The 16,446-nt window shown below is 43.0% G+C and overlaps 1 protein-coding gene across 3 annotated transcripts in view; it reads left to right on the plus strand.

Annotated features, from left to right (window-relative positions):
* Window positions 1-530: 530 nt before the first annotated feature.
* The window catches only part of LOC144672651 (SPRY domain-containing protein 3-like), a 275,765-nt gene continuing 259,849 nt past the window's right edge, over window positions 531-16,446 (plus strand). For 2 of the 3 annotated variants that reach the window (XM_078534526.1, XM_078534528.1), the window contains exons 1-3: window positions 531-647; window positions 8,074-8,218; window positions 9,220-9,295. In XM_078534526.1, coding sequence (XP_078390652.1) covers window positions 8,091-8,218; window positions 9,220-9,295 — 204 coding nt within the window. In that variant the 5' untranslated portion in view covers window positions 531-647; window positions 8,074-8,090. Of the gene's footprint in view, window positions 648-8,055; window positions 8,219-9,219; window positions 9,296-16,446 lie in introns of all 3 variants that reach the window. The other variant, XM_078534527.1, reaches the window with a different exon arrangement.

The raw sequence follows: 16,446 nt of genomic DNA on the forward strand, positions 1-16,446 counted from the left end.
CTACACCACATGGACTGCAGCGGCTCAAGAAGGCAGCTCACCACCACCTTCTCAAGGGGCAATTAGGGATGAGCCATTAAAAAAACTGATGTTAAACCGACTGGTCTGTAGTTTGCAGGTTTTGTTCTAACTCCCTTTCTGTAGCACAGGCACCACAGTCCTCTGGCATGACAGCTTCTCTATGGAACAGTTAGCCACAGCACATATAGAAAGTAAAGAGGGTTGTGAGCGCTCCAATATGTTGGTCTATCTCACTATTAGTAATGCTGCACTAACTCGAACATTGCCAGATGTTGACAGCTGTCACTCACAGCCATAGGCATGGACGCGCTGTCCCGTCACCATGGAGCTTCACTCCCTCGCTGCGCGCGCACCGCCCGACGGTTACGTCGACATCCCGCGACAGCGGCCGCGCGACTCCGGCAGCTAAACCCCGCCCCCTCTCCACTCCCATTGGCCCGTCCGCCGGCACCGGCCCTCCGCATTGCGGACTCTGTTTGGCGGAGGACCGCTGTCCGTCAAAACCGCGGCGGCGGAGTTTCCGCTTCCCGCAGTCAAGTTTGAGGCTGCAGGTGCGTCATCTAGTTACTGAGGGTGAGACAGGCTTTGCCGGCAGCTTAAAGGGAATTTCCTTCAGCAAAGGCCAGGTAGGCTGACTGGTCAACTTGTCTGCGTGTGACTGCAAACTCTTTCTGTCACGGGGTGGGGGGAGGGGAAGAATAAGAGGGAGGCTTCCCAACTTCAAACTGTCAAATCCAGCACCAAAGCATGGCAGCTAAAAACTAACAGCAACTGCAGCCAATCCTGAACTTGTGACAAACAGGCCGTGCTGGAGTAAATGGCCAGTTCTCTATTTGCTTAGTGGCTGGAGATTTCTGTGTCTTATTAAAGTGTGGGATGACACTGTCCAAGAATGAGATACAATCCTCCCCTCTTGTACACCTCATGATTACACCAAACTCTGCCAATTGAGAGAGTTCCCCCCTCTCTTTAGCATCCACTTAACACCCATCGAGCATTCCCAGGTCAGGTACAGCACTGTAGGGAGGTGTCAGCTGTGGCTCAGTCCATAGCACCCTCGCCTTTGAATCAGAGGGTTGTGGGTTCATGTCCCACTCCCGGAAACCAAGAACTGTGATTGTACTCGAAAGAGTTACATTCTGTGACTGTTGATAACTCGAAAGAGTTACAGCACTGTAGGTAGGTAGGCACAATGCAGACCGATTTCTGTATCTCTTAATTCTGAGCCCAGAAACCATCAGCTGATAGTTCAATTTCTCCCACAGCACACTGTATCTGATCTGACTTTGAGCCAGATGGATCAATAAAGTATTGCAGCAATTGCTGCTGACAAGTCAGTCCTGCTCTTGATTTATACTTTCAGATAATTGACTTGAGCCTAATGACTGAAAGTGCCTGGGGCTGTCGTACTTCTAAACGGTCCAGTCAGCTAGTCTGTGAATTGAAAGAGTATTTATTGCTCAGTACAGTTTTGTTGTGAATCAGAAGGTTGAGTTCAAGCCCTGATTCAGGACATAATACTGTATAGGCTGAGAGTTCTGCAATGTTGGGAGATGCTCCCTTTCAAATGCGGTACTGTCTGTCTGTTTCAATATTTCAGGGATGTTAAAAACCCCATGACATTATTTGAATAGCAGCAGGGAGATTTTGGCCAACATTCATCCCTTGGTGGGTACCTATCATTTGCCTTGTGGAAAATTAGCTGCTAACTTCAGATGGATGTATTGAAAGCAAAGTGCTTTGCAGAACTCAAGGGCCTGAGAAGGTCCTATTTAAATGCAATAGCATTGAACACAAATCTCTTCGTCACTGCAAATTGAAGTTGTTTGGAAACCTGTTGATGGTCGGAGCTCTGATTTTGGTAGCAGCACATGTGCCTACAACAACACCTCAAGAGAGTTTACCTTTATGCAAATACAAACAGCCTCCTCTGGCAGCATTGCCCACTGTTCTTTTTTGGGTCACAGGCAGAGTGCTTCAACCACCACCATCACTAGCTAGCAGTAGGCTTCTGCAGATGGTTACAAGACTCGGCAGTACATGAAGTGTCTGTTCAAAGACACTTCATCTCCCTCACAGCGAACCCTAATGAGAGCTGCTGTTAGCAAATGATGAGACAGACATAGTTACGTTTTCGAGTCACTGTCAGATGTCAAAAGACTATCGGGCTGCTCAGAAGCTTTGGTTCAAGCTGTGTCCACCTTGTCTACTGAAGTGTTATAATTGATTTACGCTTTGTCCCACTACTGAGGGAAGTAGCTGGGCTTTTGCCGTTTCCTTGTCTGTGCGTGTCTATAGGGAATCCATGTCTTAAACCAAATTTCTGATTCTAAGTTTTGAGAATTTGTTGAGAAATCTTGTATGAATTTCAAACCTTTATTTTCTTGTTTTTAAGTCAATCGGCCAGTTTCTGTATGGGTCTGGTAATTGTACTTATTGTCCTTTTGCTTCTATTTATTAAGTAACCTGTACGTCACTGTTTTTAATTCATTCTCAAGAGATTGGTATCACTGACAATGGGAATCTTTCAAGTATGAGATGGATAAAGAACAAGATGAATATATTCCGACTGGCCGTGAATAAACAGAGTAAAACTAAACTGGAAATTGAAAGGGAGGCGTATGATCAATCCAGGGCCAAAATGCAAAACAAAATCAGGCGAAATAAAGCAAGTGGAAAGGTTGTACGCAATAGAGAGAATTTGTATTTATGATAGCATCTTTCACAACCTTAGGGCATCTGTAAATGTTTCTTTGTTGAAGTACTTTTGAACTGTAGACACTATTGCAATGCAGGGAAATGTGGCAGCCTATTTGTTCACAGCGTTGAATTAAATGACCAGAAAATCTAAATTTGAGGTGTTAGTTGAGGGATAGATCAAACAGCTGGCACAGGCATAATGGGGAAAATGTCCTCTGCTGTATCATTCTGTGATACATGCAGGCCAGTAAGCCACTATAGCTAAAAGCAAAATACTGCGGATGCTGGAAATCTGAAACAAAAACAAAAATTGCTGGAAAAACTCAGCAGGTCTGACAACTCTGTCTTTCTCTCCACAGATGCTAACGTTTCGAGTCCGTATGACTCTTCAGAACTATATAGAAGTAAAAATGTGGTGAAATGCATACTTTTCAGTATGAAACAGTATACATTTCATCACATTTTTACCTCTCTTTAGTTCTTAAGAAGAGTCATATGGACTCGAAACGTTAACTCTGTCTTTCTCTCCACAGCTGCTGTCAGACCTGCTGAGTTTTTCCAGCAATTTTTGTTTTTACACCAGTATAGCTACTCTGCTCCCTTCCAAGTAGCACCATGGGATCTTTTGCACCCACCTGAGAGGGCAGTTTATTGTCTCATCCAAAAGATGGCCCTTCTGGCAGTGTAGCAATCCCTCAGTAATGCACTGAAGTGTCAGCCTGGACTTTCTGCTCAATTCTCTGAGTGGAGGTTAAATCCAGGACATTCTAACTCAGACAAGTGTGTGGTCTGTAAGCCAAAGCTCCTGCCAAAGAGAGATTCAAAGGGCTAAGAGGGAATATGAAGAAGACTAGGAGATAGGAAAGGAAATAGGGAGGATAGGACCACTTGGAAATCAAGACGATAAAGATATTTCAGGACATCAATTTTTATTTTACAAAAATAATAGAAAGGAGAACGTAGGTACCCTGGAGTAGAATGTGAAAATTAATTGATTCCGGAAATATTAAAAAGATCAGTCACTGGGTCCTGATCACTGCACCTTGGACTTACGAAAGGAGACAGTAGAGAGAGCAGCGACTCTGGTCACAGTTGGTCAATCCTTAAATATTTAAATAGTGCAGGGACTGTAACATCTCCATTCAAGACAGGAAAGAAGAATAAACTGGGCAATGATAGGTAAATTCTTCAAATCCATGAATCAAGATCAAATTAGTGAGATTTAGAAATGAATGGGTTCGTCAGTCAGCGGGGTATTGGTAAAGGCACATTGCATTTGACAAATTAATATCTATATACATATTTTAGGAAGGTGCGTATGTAGATTTTCAGAAAGCGCCTGTTGAGTTGTTTCACAGGATGCTTGTTTTAAAGAAAAAAATAAAGCCAATGTCACAAGGGTAGAGGTTGCAGCAGTGACAGGAGCTGGTTTGGTAGATGGGCGGCAGAGTTTGGGTTAACAAGTGCTGCTCAAATTGCAGGAGGGCAGAAAATGAGGTACCCAGGGGTCAGTGCTCGGTTCACTTTGACCCTTAAGTATAGGGGCTCAGCAAATAGGACTTTGAAAGATTTCAGGAAACGGACAGGTTGGTGGAATGGACAGACAGGTGGCAAATGGAATTTAATGCAGAGAAGTGTGAGGGACTACATTTTGGAAGGAATGGAAATATATGCTCAATTGTAAGGCACTGAAAGATATTCCGGACAGAGAGACTTAGTTCGAATATGTAATCCCTTGAAAGCGAAGATAGATAAAACCAAAATGAGGTTTTGAGTTGTATAAATAAGACCATTTAGCACACGATGAAGGAAGTAATATACATTTTTACATGTGACTTGTTTGGCCACAATTGGAGTACTGTGTGCAGTTCTGGGGCTCCCGTTGGAATAAGGATATTAAATACGTATGGAAAAAGAAAGTGAAGATTCACTTTATTGACACCAGGGATGTGAGGGAAGAGTTATGAAGAAAGGCTTGAAAAATAAGAGTTTTCAACTGGAACAAAAGAGATTTTCTAAAGATATGGAAGGTTTTGAGAGGTGTGTAAGTGAAAGATTGTTTCCACTGGTTGGTGACTCAATGACAAGGGGGCACAGACTGAGGATTTGGAAGAATGAAGGGTCAAGCGAGTTGAGGTGTTTTCACACAGGGGTTATTAGAACAGGGACTGTTTTACCACAAGAGGATACGGAAGCAGAGATTGAAACACCATTTAAAACAGGAATCAATTATGAAGATTCAAAATGGAGAATATATAAGGAGTGAAGGGAAATGGGGTTAGAATAGACAGCACCAGAGAAAGAGGATGGGTTAAATATATTGAGAATATGGATAATAATGTAGAGAATGGAACTTTGGTACTTTGTGCTTGGTGTCAGCATCATTTACCACAAGTAAGGTACAGCATGAGTTACATGAGTTAAGGTGAGCTGTACACTGCTCCAGCATTATTTTGAACTCTGTCTGTCAAGAGGCACTTGTCAGTGTAACGTTTCAATGCCCTCAATCATACATTCTTCTGCCATCCAAACAGATTGCCTGCCAGTTTAATGCTGAATTCTGTACTGGTGCTGTGGCCTTGTCCACTAAAACTCCCATCGAGTCCAGTGGACCTAATTTCACTTGGCAACCTTGTAGCTGTCAGGGAGGAAATTTGAGCAGAAGTAAAATCCGCAGTGTGACTGGGATTTCAGTATTCGTGAGGGAGACAGTGGCATAATGGTAATGTCACTGGACTAGTAATCCAGAGACCCAGGCGATATCCAGGCTTGGGCTAACAAGTGACAAGTAACGTTCATGCCACAACGAGCAACAGACAATAACCATCTCCGACAAGAGAGAATCTAACCATCGCCCCTTAACAGTCGATGGCATTACCATTGCTGAATCCCCCACTATCAACATTCTGGGGGTTACCATTGACCAGAAAATGAATTGGGCCAGCCGTATAAATACTGTGGCTAGAAGAGCAGGTCAGAACTGGGAATTCTGAGGTGAGTAATTCACTTCCTGACTCCCCAAAGCCTGTCCACCATCTACAAGGCACAAGTCAGGAGTGTGATGGAACACTCTCCACTTGCCTGGATGAGTGTAGGTCCAACAACACTTATGGAAGCTTGACACCATCCAGGATAAAGCTGCCCGCTTGATCTTCACCCTTTCTACCAACTTAAACATTTACTTCCTCCACCACCAACGCACGGTGGCAGTAGTGTGTACTATATACAAAATGCACTGCAGCAACTCACGAAGGCTCCAAAAAGAATTATCAGCAGAGATAAAGTATTGGCGAAACTTGAGGGACTAAAATCTTACAAATCCCTGGTACCTAATGGCCTACACCCTAGGGTTCTAAAAGAGTTGGCTGCAGAGATAGGGGAGGTACTGGCTATGACTTTCCACAATTCGTTCGATTCAGGAACAGTCCCATTTGAATGGAAGTTTGCATATGTTGCACTTTTCAAGAAAGGAGGGAGGGAGAAAATGGGGAACTGTAACAGGCCTGTTTGCCAAACATCAGTTATTAGGAAAATGCTAGAATCTATTATTGAGGAAGTCTTGACAGTCCACTTAGAAAAGCATAGTATGATTAGGACAAGTCAACATGGTTTTAGTAAAAGGAAATCCTGTTTGACAAATTTATTGGAGCTTTTTTGATGATATAACTAGTAGGGTAGATAATGGGGAACCAGTAGATGATGTATACTTGGATTTCCAAAAGGCTTTTGATAAGGTGCTACACAAAATGTTAATAGGCAAGATAAGGGCTCCTGGAGTTTGGGGTAGTGTATTAGCATGAGTAGAAAATTGGTTAACGGATAGAAAGTGGAGAGTGGGCATGGACAGAGCTTTTTGAAGTGAATAACGGAGAGCCACAAGGATCAGTGCTGGGGCCTCAGCTATTTACAATCTATATTCATGACTTAGATAAAGAGACAGAAAGTAATGTATCAAAGTTTGCTGATGGGAACAAGCTAGGTGGAAAGGTAAGCTGTGGAGAGGACACGGAGAGGCTGCAAAGAGGTTAAGTGAGTGGGCAATGAGATGGCAGATGGATTATAATGTGGGGAAGTGTGAATTTATTCACTTTAATCCTAAGGATAGAAAAGCAGGTGAGAAACTTGTAAACGTTGATGTTCAGAGAGACTTGGGTGTACTTGTACAAGGAACACAAAGTTAGCTTGCAGGTACAGATGTGGGGAGTGGGCAGGAAAATGGAGTTGAAGCTCAAGACCAGCCCTGATCATATTGAATGATGGAACAGGCTTGATGGGCTGTGTGGTCTACTCCTGCTCCTATTTCTTAAGTTCTTAAGACAGCCCCTTCCACACCCGTGACCTCTGCCACCTAGAAGAATAAGGGCAGCAGACACATGGGAACACCACCACCTGGAAGTTCCCCCCCTCAAGCCACTCACCATCCTGACTTTGAGCAGGAGTAGACCACACAGCCCATCAAGCCTGCTCTGTCATTCAATATGATCGTGGCTGATCTTCCTATCCACTCCCCAAATCTGCACCTGTATGCTAACTTTCTGTGTTCCTAGTACGAGCACACCCAAGTCTCTCTGAACATCAACATTTACAAGTTTCACACCTTTTTTTAAAAAATAAATTCTGCTTTTCTATTCCATTCCTTCACTGTCGCTGGGTCAAAATCCTGGAACTCCCTCCCTAACAGCACTGTGGGTGTACCTACACCACATGGACTGCAGCGGGTCAAGAAGGCAGCTCACCACCACCTTCTCAAGGGCAGTTAACGATGGACAATAAATGCTGGCCTAGCCAGCGAAGCCCACATCCTGTGAATGAATAAAAAAAATCTGCGCTGTAGGATTTGTTCATTTTGGCCTTTGTAAAATATAATGGTGGCTGTCGAGAATTTGAATGCTCGGTCTGCTCAAACCTGGGGAAAACAAACAGCCATATGATTATGGATCCTGCCCTTTGTTTACTCAAAATGTTGCTGTAATATAAATCATGTAATTTTGTATACACGGGGATGTTAGAAATTACTACTGAATGATGGTGAAATAAGCATAATTCAGCTGCCCAGTGCAATCATCATTTCCTGTGCTTTAAAGAGCTGAGATGTAATGAATTTGGCCATGGGATTTGTAAACCACCAAGATCGATCAATATACCAGTTAAATGATCCACCACACCAATGAAGCTCGCTTAACTGGGATTGTATTCAAAATCCAAGTGTCGCTTCTCAACCCAATATCTTGGCTCGGACTTGCCCGGAATTTGGCCCGGGTTTAAGAACTCCAGATCTAGACATCTCAGCTAATTAGATCTAAAGGATTAAAGCTGTGAATTTTGACTCTGAAGATTCCTTTGCTCTGTCAGATCCGCAGTTGCGGGCAATGGAGGACTTCAACTTACACTACAGGTTCCTAAATTGGAGGAGAAGAATAAGGGAGATAAGAGAGGTGCGAGCAGTACGTCATCAAGAGAGGTACAAACGCATTCTTGTCGATGGAGACATACTGAGGTAATGTTTTTGAACAGGAGCTCTGATAAATGTATGTGAATCAATGACAAAGCTGCCCTAATCTATGATAAAAGACTCGGTACTCCGTACTGTGTAGGATGTTGGAATGTTGTCGTAGAACGACTTGCTGATTCTGTGCACATTATTACAACTAGGGAAATACTTTTTTTTTTGTTTGGCCCCCTCCTTTTTGCAAGTGCTTTCATGCCAAAATTCCCTGCTTTTTCTTTATCCCTTCCTGCAGACACTGACTTCTGCTAGGGTTGCACTGTTGGTGGCTTTACTCAGTTACGTCATCTAAGTGGCTTAACTTTGTATGCGCATCAGCAGGCTACTTACCCTCCTGTGGAGAGTCTCACAGCTTAGCCTGAAGGTACTAGGGTTTTCATTAAATGCTCATCAGCAGCAAACAGTGATCCAGCCAGAGACCTGTGCCCATTCCTGCCCATCTCTGGTTTTACACTTGTAGCCCTGGAGCCAAGAATGAGATACAGTTGAAGCTGTAGCACACCCACTGTGAAGGTCTGTAACCTATACATGAGAGAAAAGCTGGAGACTCATTTTTAATCATGTTGTACTTGTGGAACTGTCCTTTACTATAAACTGGTGGGTGCTGCAATTACATATATTTACCTTTTCTCGCTGGGTCACAATCCTGGAACTCCCTCCCTAACAGCACTGTGGGTGTACCTACACCACAGGGACTGCAGCGGTTCAAGAAGGCAGCTCACCACCACCTTCTCAAGGGCAATTAGGGATGGGCAATAAATGCTGGCGACACCCACATCCCACGAACAAATAAACAAAAAGTTTGCTCCTGGACGATTGGAAAAAGGTGACCAATACGTTAAAATCAATAGTGAGATTGACTAGATGTCAAACGAATTATGAACAGGCACAGGAGGTGTAGATTACATCTCATTGGCTACAATTACATTAAAGTGTATAATTTCATCAAAGTTCCATGCAGTTTTTGGACATTAATCTTTGTGGCATTTCAGTTACCATGGAAACTCAGATGAAGTTGGTTGTTATGTGGCCCCTCGTCCTTTGACCAGGGAGAACAATTACTTTGAGGTGAGTGAATCGAAATGAGCTACATTGTGCTGTTCAATACTGGGCTTTTAAAACTGTGGCAAAGCAAAATTATTGAGGTTGTAGCTTGCAATCAGACCCACACTGTCATTTAAGTTCAATCCATGTCACTTGGTACAGTTGAAGAGTGCTCTTATATATAAACATATATTTCTATAAACATAGAAAATAGGAGTAGGCTATTTGGCCCTTTGAGCCTGCTCCACCATTCAATATGACCATCCTCTATCTCAATGCCATACTCCCGTTCTCTCCCATACCCCTTGACTCCTTTAGTGCCTAGAAATCTATCTATTTCCTTCTTAAATATATTCAGTGACTTGGCCTCCACAGCCTCCTGTGGTAGAGAATTCCACAGGTTCACCACCCTCTGAGTGAAGAGGTTTCTCCTCATCTCAGTCCTAAATGGCCTACCCAGTACCTTGAGACTGTGACCCCTTGTTCTAGACCCCCCTAGCTAGAGGAAACATCATCCCTGCATCCAGTCTGTCCAGCCCTGTCAGAATTTTATATGTTTCAATAAGATGATCTCTCATTCTTCTAAACTCCAGTGAATACAGGGCCTAGTCAGCTCAATCTCTCCTCATATGACAATCTTGCCATCCCAGGAATCAGTCTGGTGAACCTTCACTGCACTCCCTCTATGGCAAGTATATCCTTTCTTAGGTAAAGAGACCAAAACTGCACACAATACTCCAGGTGTGGTCTCACCAAGGCCCTGTACAGCTGCAGTAAGAGATCCTTGCTCCTGTACTCAAATCCTCTCGCAATGAAGGCCAAACTACCATTTATCTTATTAACTGCCTGCTGCACCTGTATGCTTGCTTTCAGTGATTGGTATACAAGGACACCCAGGTCCCTTTGTACATCAACATTTCTCAACCTATCATCACTTAAATAGTACTCTGCCATTCTGTTTTTCCTACCAAAGTACCTACCTTCACACTTATCCACGTTATACTGCATCTGCCATGTATTTGCCCATTCACTCAACTTGTCTAAATTGCCTCGAAGGCTCTTAATATCCACCTCACCACTCACATTCCTACCAAATTTCGTGTCGTCAGCAAACTTGGAAATATTACATTTGGTTCCCTCATCCAAATCATTGATATATATTATGAATAGCTGGGGCCCAAACAGTGATCCCTGTGGTACCCCACTAGTCATCATCTGCCACTCCGAAAAAGACCCATTTATTCCTACTCTCTGTTTCCTGTCTGCTAACCAATTCTCAATCCATGGCAATCTATTACCCCCAATCCCAAGTGCTTTAATTTTACACACTAACCTCTTAAGCAAGACTTTATCAAAAGTTTTCTGAAAATCCAAATGCACCACATCCACTGGTTCTCCCTTATCTATTCTACTAGTTACATCCTCAAAAAACTCCAGTAGGTTTGTTAAACATGATTTTCCTTTCATAAATCCATGTTGACTTTGTCTAATCTCGTTGATATTTTCTAAGTGTCCTGTTATCACATCCTTTATAATAGACTCTAGCATTTTCCCTGCCATTGATGTTAAGTTAACCAGTCTGTAATTCCCTGTTTTCTCCCTCCCTTTTTTAAATAGTGGGGTTACATTTGCCAACCTCCAATCTGCCGGGACTGTTCCAGAATCTACAGAATTTTGGAAGATGACAACTAACACATCCACTATTTCCATGGCCTTTACTACCCTGGGATGTAGATTATCAGGCCCTGGGGATTTATCGGCTTTCAGTCCCATTAATTTCTCCAGCATTGTTTTCTTAGTAATACTAATTTCCTTCAATTCCTCTTCCTCACGAGACCCTTGGTTCCCTAGCATTTCTGGGAAGTTATTGGTATCTTCCTCTGTGACAACAGAACTAATGTAGTTAGGGACATAATTTCAAGGTGAGGGGCAGGAGATTTAGGGGGGATGTGAGGAAAAACTTTTCTATCCAGAGGGTGGTGACGGTCTGGAATGCACTGCCTGGGAGGGTGGTGGAGGCGGGTTGCCTCACATCCTTCAAAAAGTACCAGGATGAGCACTTGGCACGTCATAACATTCAAGGCTATGGGCCAAGTGCTGGTAAATAGGATTAGGTAGGTAGGTCAGTGGTTTCTCACGTGTCGGTGCAGACTCGATGGGCTGAAGGGCCTCCTCTGCACTGTGTGATTTTGTAGTGTATCTGGATGACATCCTGTTCACAGGATCGCTGGAAGCTGAATGGAAGCTGTTTAATTCTCCCATTTGTCATCACTAACCTTTTTCTTTTAACATACTTATGGAAGCTTTTACAGTCTGCTTTTATGTTCCTTGCAAGTTTACTCTCGTACTCTATTTTCCCCTCTTAATCAATCTCTTGGTCCTCCTTTGCTGAATTGAAAACTGTTCCAATGCATACATTCGTTCTTTAACTATTAGCCATTGCCTATCCACCTTTTATGGAATTCCTCAATCTATCTTAGCCGATTCATGCCTCATACCTTCACAGTTTCCTTTGTTTAGATTTAGGACCTTAGTTTCAGATTGGACTACTTCACTTTCCATCCTAATGAAGAATTCTGTCATGTTATGGTTACTGTTCCTTAAAGGACCTCTCACAACAGGATTATTAATTAACCCCTTCTCATCGCACTTTACCAAACCTAAGCCTGTTCTCTAGTTGGTTCCTCGATATACTGGTCTAAAAAATCATCTCGTACACACTTCAGGAATTCATCTGCCACAGTATTATTGCTAATTTGGTTTGCCCAGTCTATATGTAGATTAAAGTCACCCATGATTACAGTAGCACCCTTGTTACCTGCATCTCTAATTTCCTGTTTAGTGCCGTCCCCTACCTTACCGCTACTGTTTGGAGACCTATAGACAACTCCCACTAATGTTTTCCGCCCCTTGTTTCTTCTTAGCTCCACCCAGACTGATTTTACATCTAGATTTTCTGAGCCAATATCCTCCCTCTCTATTGCACTGATTTCACCCTTAACTAATGATGTCATCCCACCTCCTTTTCCTTTTTGCCTGTCCTCCCTAAATATCAAATACTCTTGGATATTCAGTTCCCAGCCTTGGTCACCCTGCAGCCATGTCTCCATAATCACAATCATATCGTACCTGTTTACATCCATTTGCGCTGTTAATTCAAATGCTCCGTGCGTTCAGATACAGTGCCTTTAGACTTGCCTTTTTGACATTTTTACACACCTCTCATCTGAGGTGAAGTCACTGTCCAGGATGGGTTTATTATTTAACTGGTTGTTCTTAAATTTCTGAGTAACTGCAGAAAAGTCACTAGAACGTTTCAGTCTTTAAGCAGACAGCTTGGCCATCTCTGTCATGCTGGTTGAGACCAAATAAAGACCTGGTGTCTCTAATGTATATGTGGAATGCAATGGGAAGGAGTGGTTTTAAATTACCTCAGCCTTGAACTGAAGTTGAGACAATAAATTCTTTTTATTCAGACTGTCAGCAAGTGGCATTTGGGGTTTCCTGTATCCATTCAAGTTAAATGAATGAACATTTTAATCACCAAGCGAGTATGTTTAAATATTAACATAAAGGTTGTTTTGAATAATCTCTCGAGGTCTTTTATACATGAAGAGAAAAACAAATTTATATTGTTTTGTAGGCAAATAGCATAGCCAGAGAGGTTCCACAAACAGTACATGGGATGAAAACAGAAAATGCTGGAAAAACTCAGCAGGTCTGGCAGCATCTGTGGAGAGAGAAACAGAATTAACGTTTCAGGTCACTGACCTTTCATCAGTTGAAAAGTTAACTCTGTTTCACTCTCCGCAGATGCTGCCATAACCTGCCAAGTACTTCCAGCATTTTCTGTTTTTACATCAGGTTTCCAGCACCTGTAGTATTCTGCTTTGTCAGTAAATGATTTGATTATGGCTGAGGGGGGGATTGGTGGCCAGGCCACCAGGACAACAACTTGTTTTTTGTTTTAGAATATCGCCACGAGATCTTTTACATCCTGTTTTCACATCTCACCCAAAGGGAACTGCCTCTCACAGTGCAGCACTCCTTCAGAACTGCACTCAAGTGTTACCTTAGATTATGAGTTCAAGCCATGAGTGGGGCTCGAACTGATGACCTTCTGACTCAAATGAGCGCTACCACTCGGCCAAGCTGACACCTAAAAAGCTGAGAAACGCCTATTAGACCCATCAATGTTCATTTTATCTATTAGCCAGTACAAACACTTGCTCCCTAGTGGAGGCAGAAAATCAAGAAGAAGTGTCCAATTTAAGAAAAATAGTGCAAAATTCCTTCCTGGTTCCTCAAAGCAACCAAGGAAACACCATGGTTACCTCACAAGATATCCTTAAACGAACCCATTCACCAACTAACCTCTTTCCTGCCCTCCTCACATATTCCAACTTGTTTCAGGATATAGGACCATTCAAACTTGGAGTAAACATCTGCATTCAGTCTCAAAAAGTCACAGCCTTCTTCTAAAATTTTCATGTGTTCGTACTTCTCTGTGTGAAGACCTTCTATTTTCTCATCAAAGATTTGAACGCCTTTGCCTTTGCGTATATTTTATTGAGAACATAAGAAATAGGAGCTGGAGTAAGCAAATTGGCCCTTTGAGCTTGCTCTAGCATTGAACAAGATCGTCACTAATCTTCCACCTCAATTCCATCTTCCCACACTATCTCCATATCCCTTGACTCCCTTACTACCCAAGATTCTGTTGATCTCTGTATTGAATATACTCAGTGACTGAGCATCCACAGCTCTCTGGGGTTGAGAACTCCAAAGATTCACAACCCTTTGAGTGAAGAAATTTCTCCTCCTCAGTCCTGAATGGTCCTTATTCAGACCGTGATCCCATGCTCCAGATTTCCCAGCCAGGGGCAACATTTTCTCAGCGTCTACCCTGTCAGGCCCCTTAAGAATTTTATATATTTCAGTTGGATCATCTCTCATTCTTCTAAACTCTAGGGCATGTAGGCCTAGTTTACTCAATTTCTCCTCATAGGTCAATCCCCTCATCTCAAGAACCAGCCCAGTGAACATTTGTTCCCTCTAAGGCGAGTGTGCCCTTCCTTGGGTAAGGAGACCAAAACTGTACAAAGTACTCCAGATGCACTCTCGCTAATGTTCTGCCTAATTGTAGTAAGACTTCTTTACTCTTATTGAATCATACAACTATAGAACAGTTACAGCAAATGCCATTCAGCCCATTGTGTCCATGCTGGCTCTTTGCAAGAGCAACTCAGCTAGTTCCCTTCCCCTGTAGTCCTGCATTTTTTTTCTCATCAGATGCTTATCTGATTCTCTTTTGAAAACCATTATTGAATTTGCTGCCACCACACTCTTAGGCAGTACATTCCAGATCCTAACCATTCATTGCGTGAAACAGTTTCTCCTCATGTCACATACAAACATACGAATTAGGAGCAGGAGCTTGCTCCGCCATTCAATAAGGTCATGGCTGACCTGATTGTAACCTCAGCCCCACATTCCTGCCTACCCACGATAACCTTTCACCCACTTGTTAATCAAGAAGCTATCCAACTCTGCTTTAAAAATATTCAAAGGCTCTGCTTCCACTGCCTTTTGAGGAAGAGTTCCAAAGACTCAAGACTCTGAGAAAAAATTTCTCCTCATCTGTCTTAAATGAGTGACCCCTTATTTTTAAACAGTGACCTCTAGTTCTAGATTCTCCTATAAGAGGAAACATCCTCTCCACATCCACCCTGTCAAGACCCCTCAGGATCTTAAAGGTTTCAATCAAGTCGCCTCTTACTCTTCTAAACTCCAGCAGATACAAGCCCAGCCTGTCCAACCTTTCCTCATAAGACAACCCACCCATTCTAGGTATTAGTCTAGTAAACCTTCTCTGAACTGCTTCCAATGCATTTACATCCTTCCTTAAATAAGGAGACCAGTACTGTACACAGTACTCCAGATGTGGTCTCACCAGTGCCCTGTACAACTGAAGCATAACCTCCCTACTTTTGTAATCAATTCCCCTCACAATAAATGATAACATTCTATTAGCTTTCCTAATTACCTGCTGTACCTGCAGACTAACCTTTCGTGACTCAAGCACTAGGACACCCAGGTCCCTCTGAATCTCAGAGCTCTGCAATCTCTCACCATTTAGATAATAGGCATTTTTATTCTTCCTGCCAAAATGGACAATTTCACATTTGCCCACCTTCTACTCCATTTGCCAGATCTTTGCGAATCACTTTAGATATGTGCCCTCTGGCTCTCGACCCTCCCGCCAACGGGAACGGTTTCTCTCCATCTATTCTGTCTCACCTCCTCATGGTTTTGAACACCTCTGTCAAATCTCCTCTCCACTTTCTCTGTCCTAAGGAGAACAGGCCCAACTTCTCCAATCTCTCCTCGTAACTGAAGCTCCTCATCCCTGCAGGGGTTCAAGAAGGCGGCTCACCACCACCTTCTCGAGGGCAGTTGGGGATGGGCAATAAATGCTGCCATAGCCAATGCCGCCCGCGCTGCATAGATGAATTTAAAAATGTCCTGTTTGCTGAGCCTTGTTGTGTAGAGAGTAATTTCTGTGGTCAATGGTAGCATGAACCAATTGGTGTAGACTGATGAAGAAAACGAGCAACTACTACGTTGTTTATTTGATTCATTCAGTATATCGCCTACCCAGTGGACATTGCTAATCGGTGTGAGAGAGCTGTGAACTTTCACCATGTTGCAGAATTCCCAAAGTGTCATCGACTGCATGCACATGAACCTTTGCACACCTCAACAGGATATGGTTTTACTAAATGAATGTCCAGCTGGTTAATGACCACTTAATATTGTATTTGAATGTTCACTATTTAGGAAGCTTGTGCGATCCTGTCATGGGTACACTGAGGGTCAGTAACAGCAGTGCTTACAGCTGAAAGCTAAACGTCTCTATGACTCCTTGGAGATGAAAGCTACTCTCTGGAGCAGTGCCTAATGGCCCCATGGAGCACCAATGTACTGAGGATTATGCCTGTGCAGAATTGTTATGGAATCGATCATTGTTATTCTGAAGGCACAATTCAGCTGCCTTTACAGATCTGAGGGAGTTTCCTGTCGAGTCCCATCAGAGTGTCTTGAATCATTGCTATTTCCTGCATGCTGCAAATCACAGAGGAATCCTGGTGTACATCCAGGAGGAAAAACGGAAA

Source organism: Cetorhinus maximus, chromosome X (genome assembly GCF_964194155.1).
Source record: "Cetorhinus maximus chromosome X, sCetMax3.hap1.1, whole genome shotgun sequence".
Taxonomy (NCBI): Eukaryota; Metazoa; Chordata; class Chondrichthyes; order Lamniformes; family Cetorhinidae; genus Cetorhinus; species Cetorhinus maximus.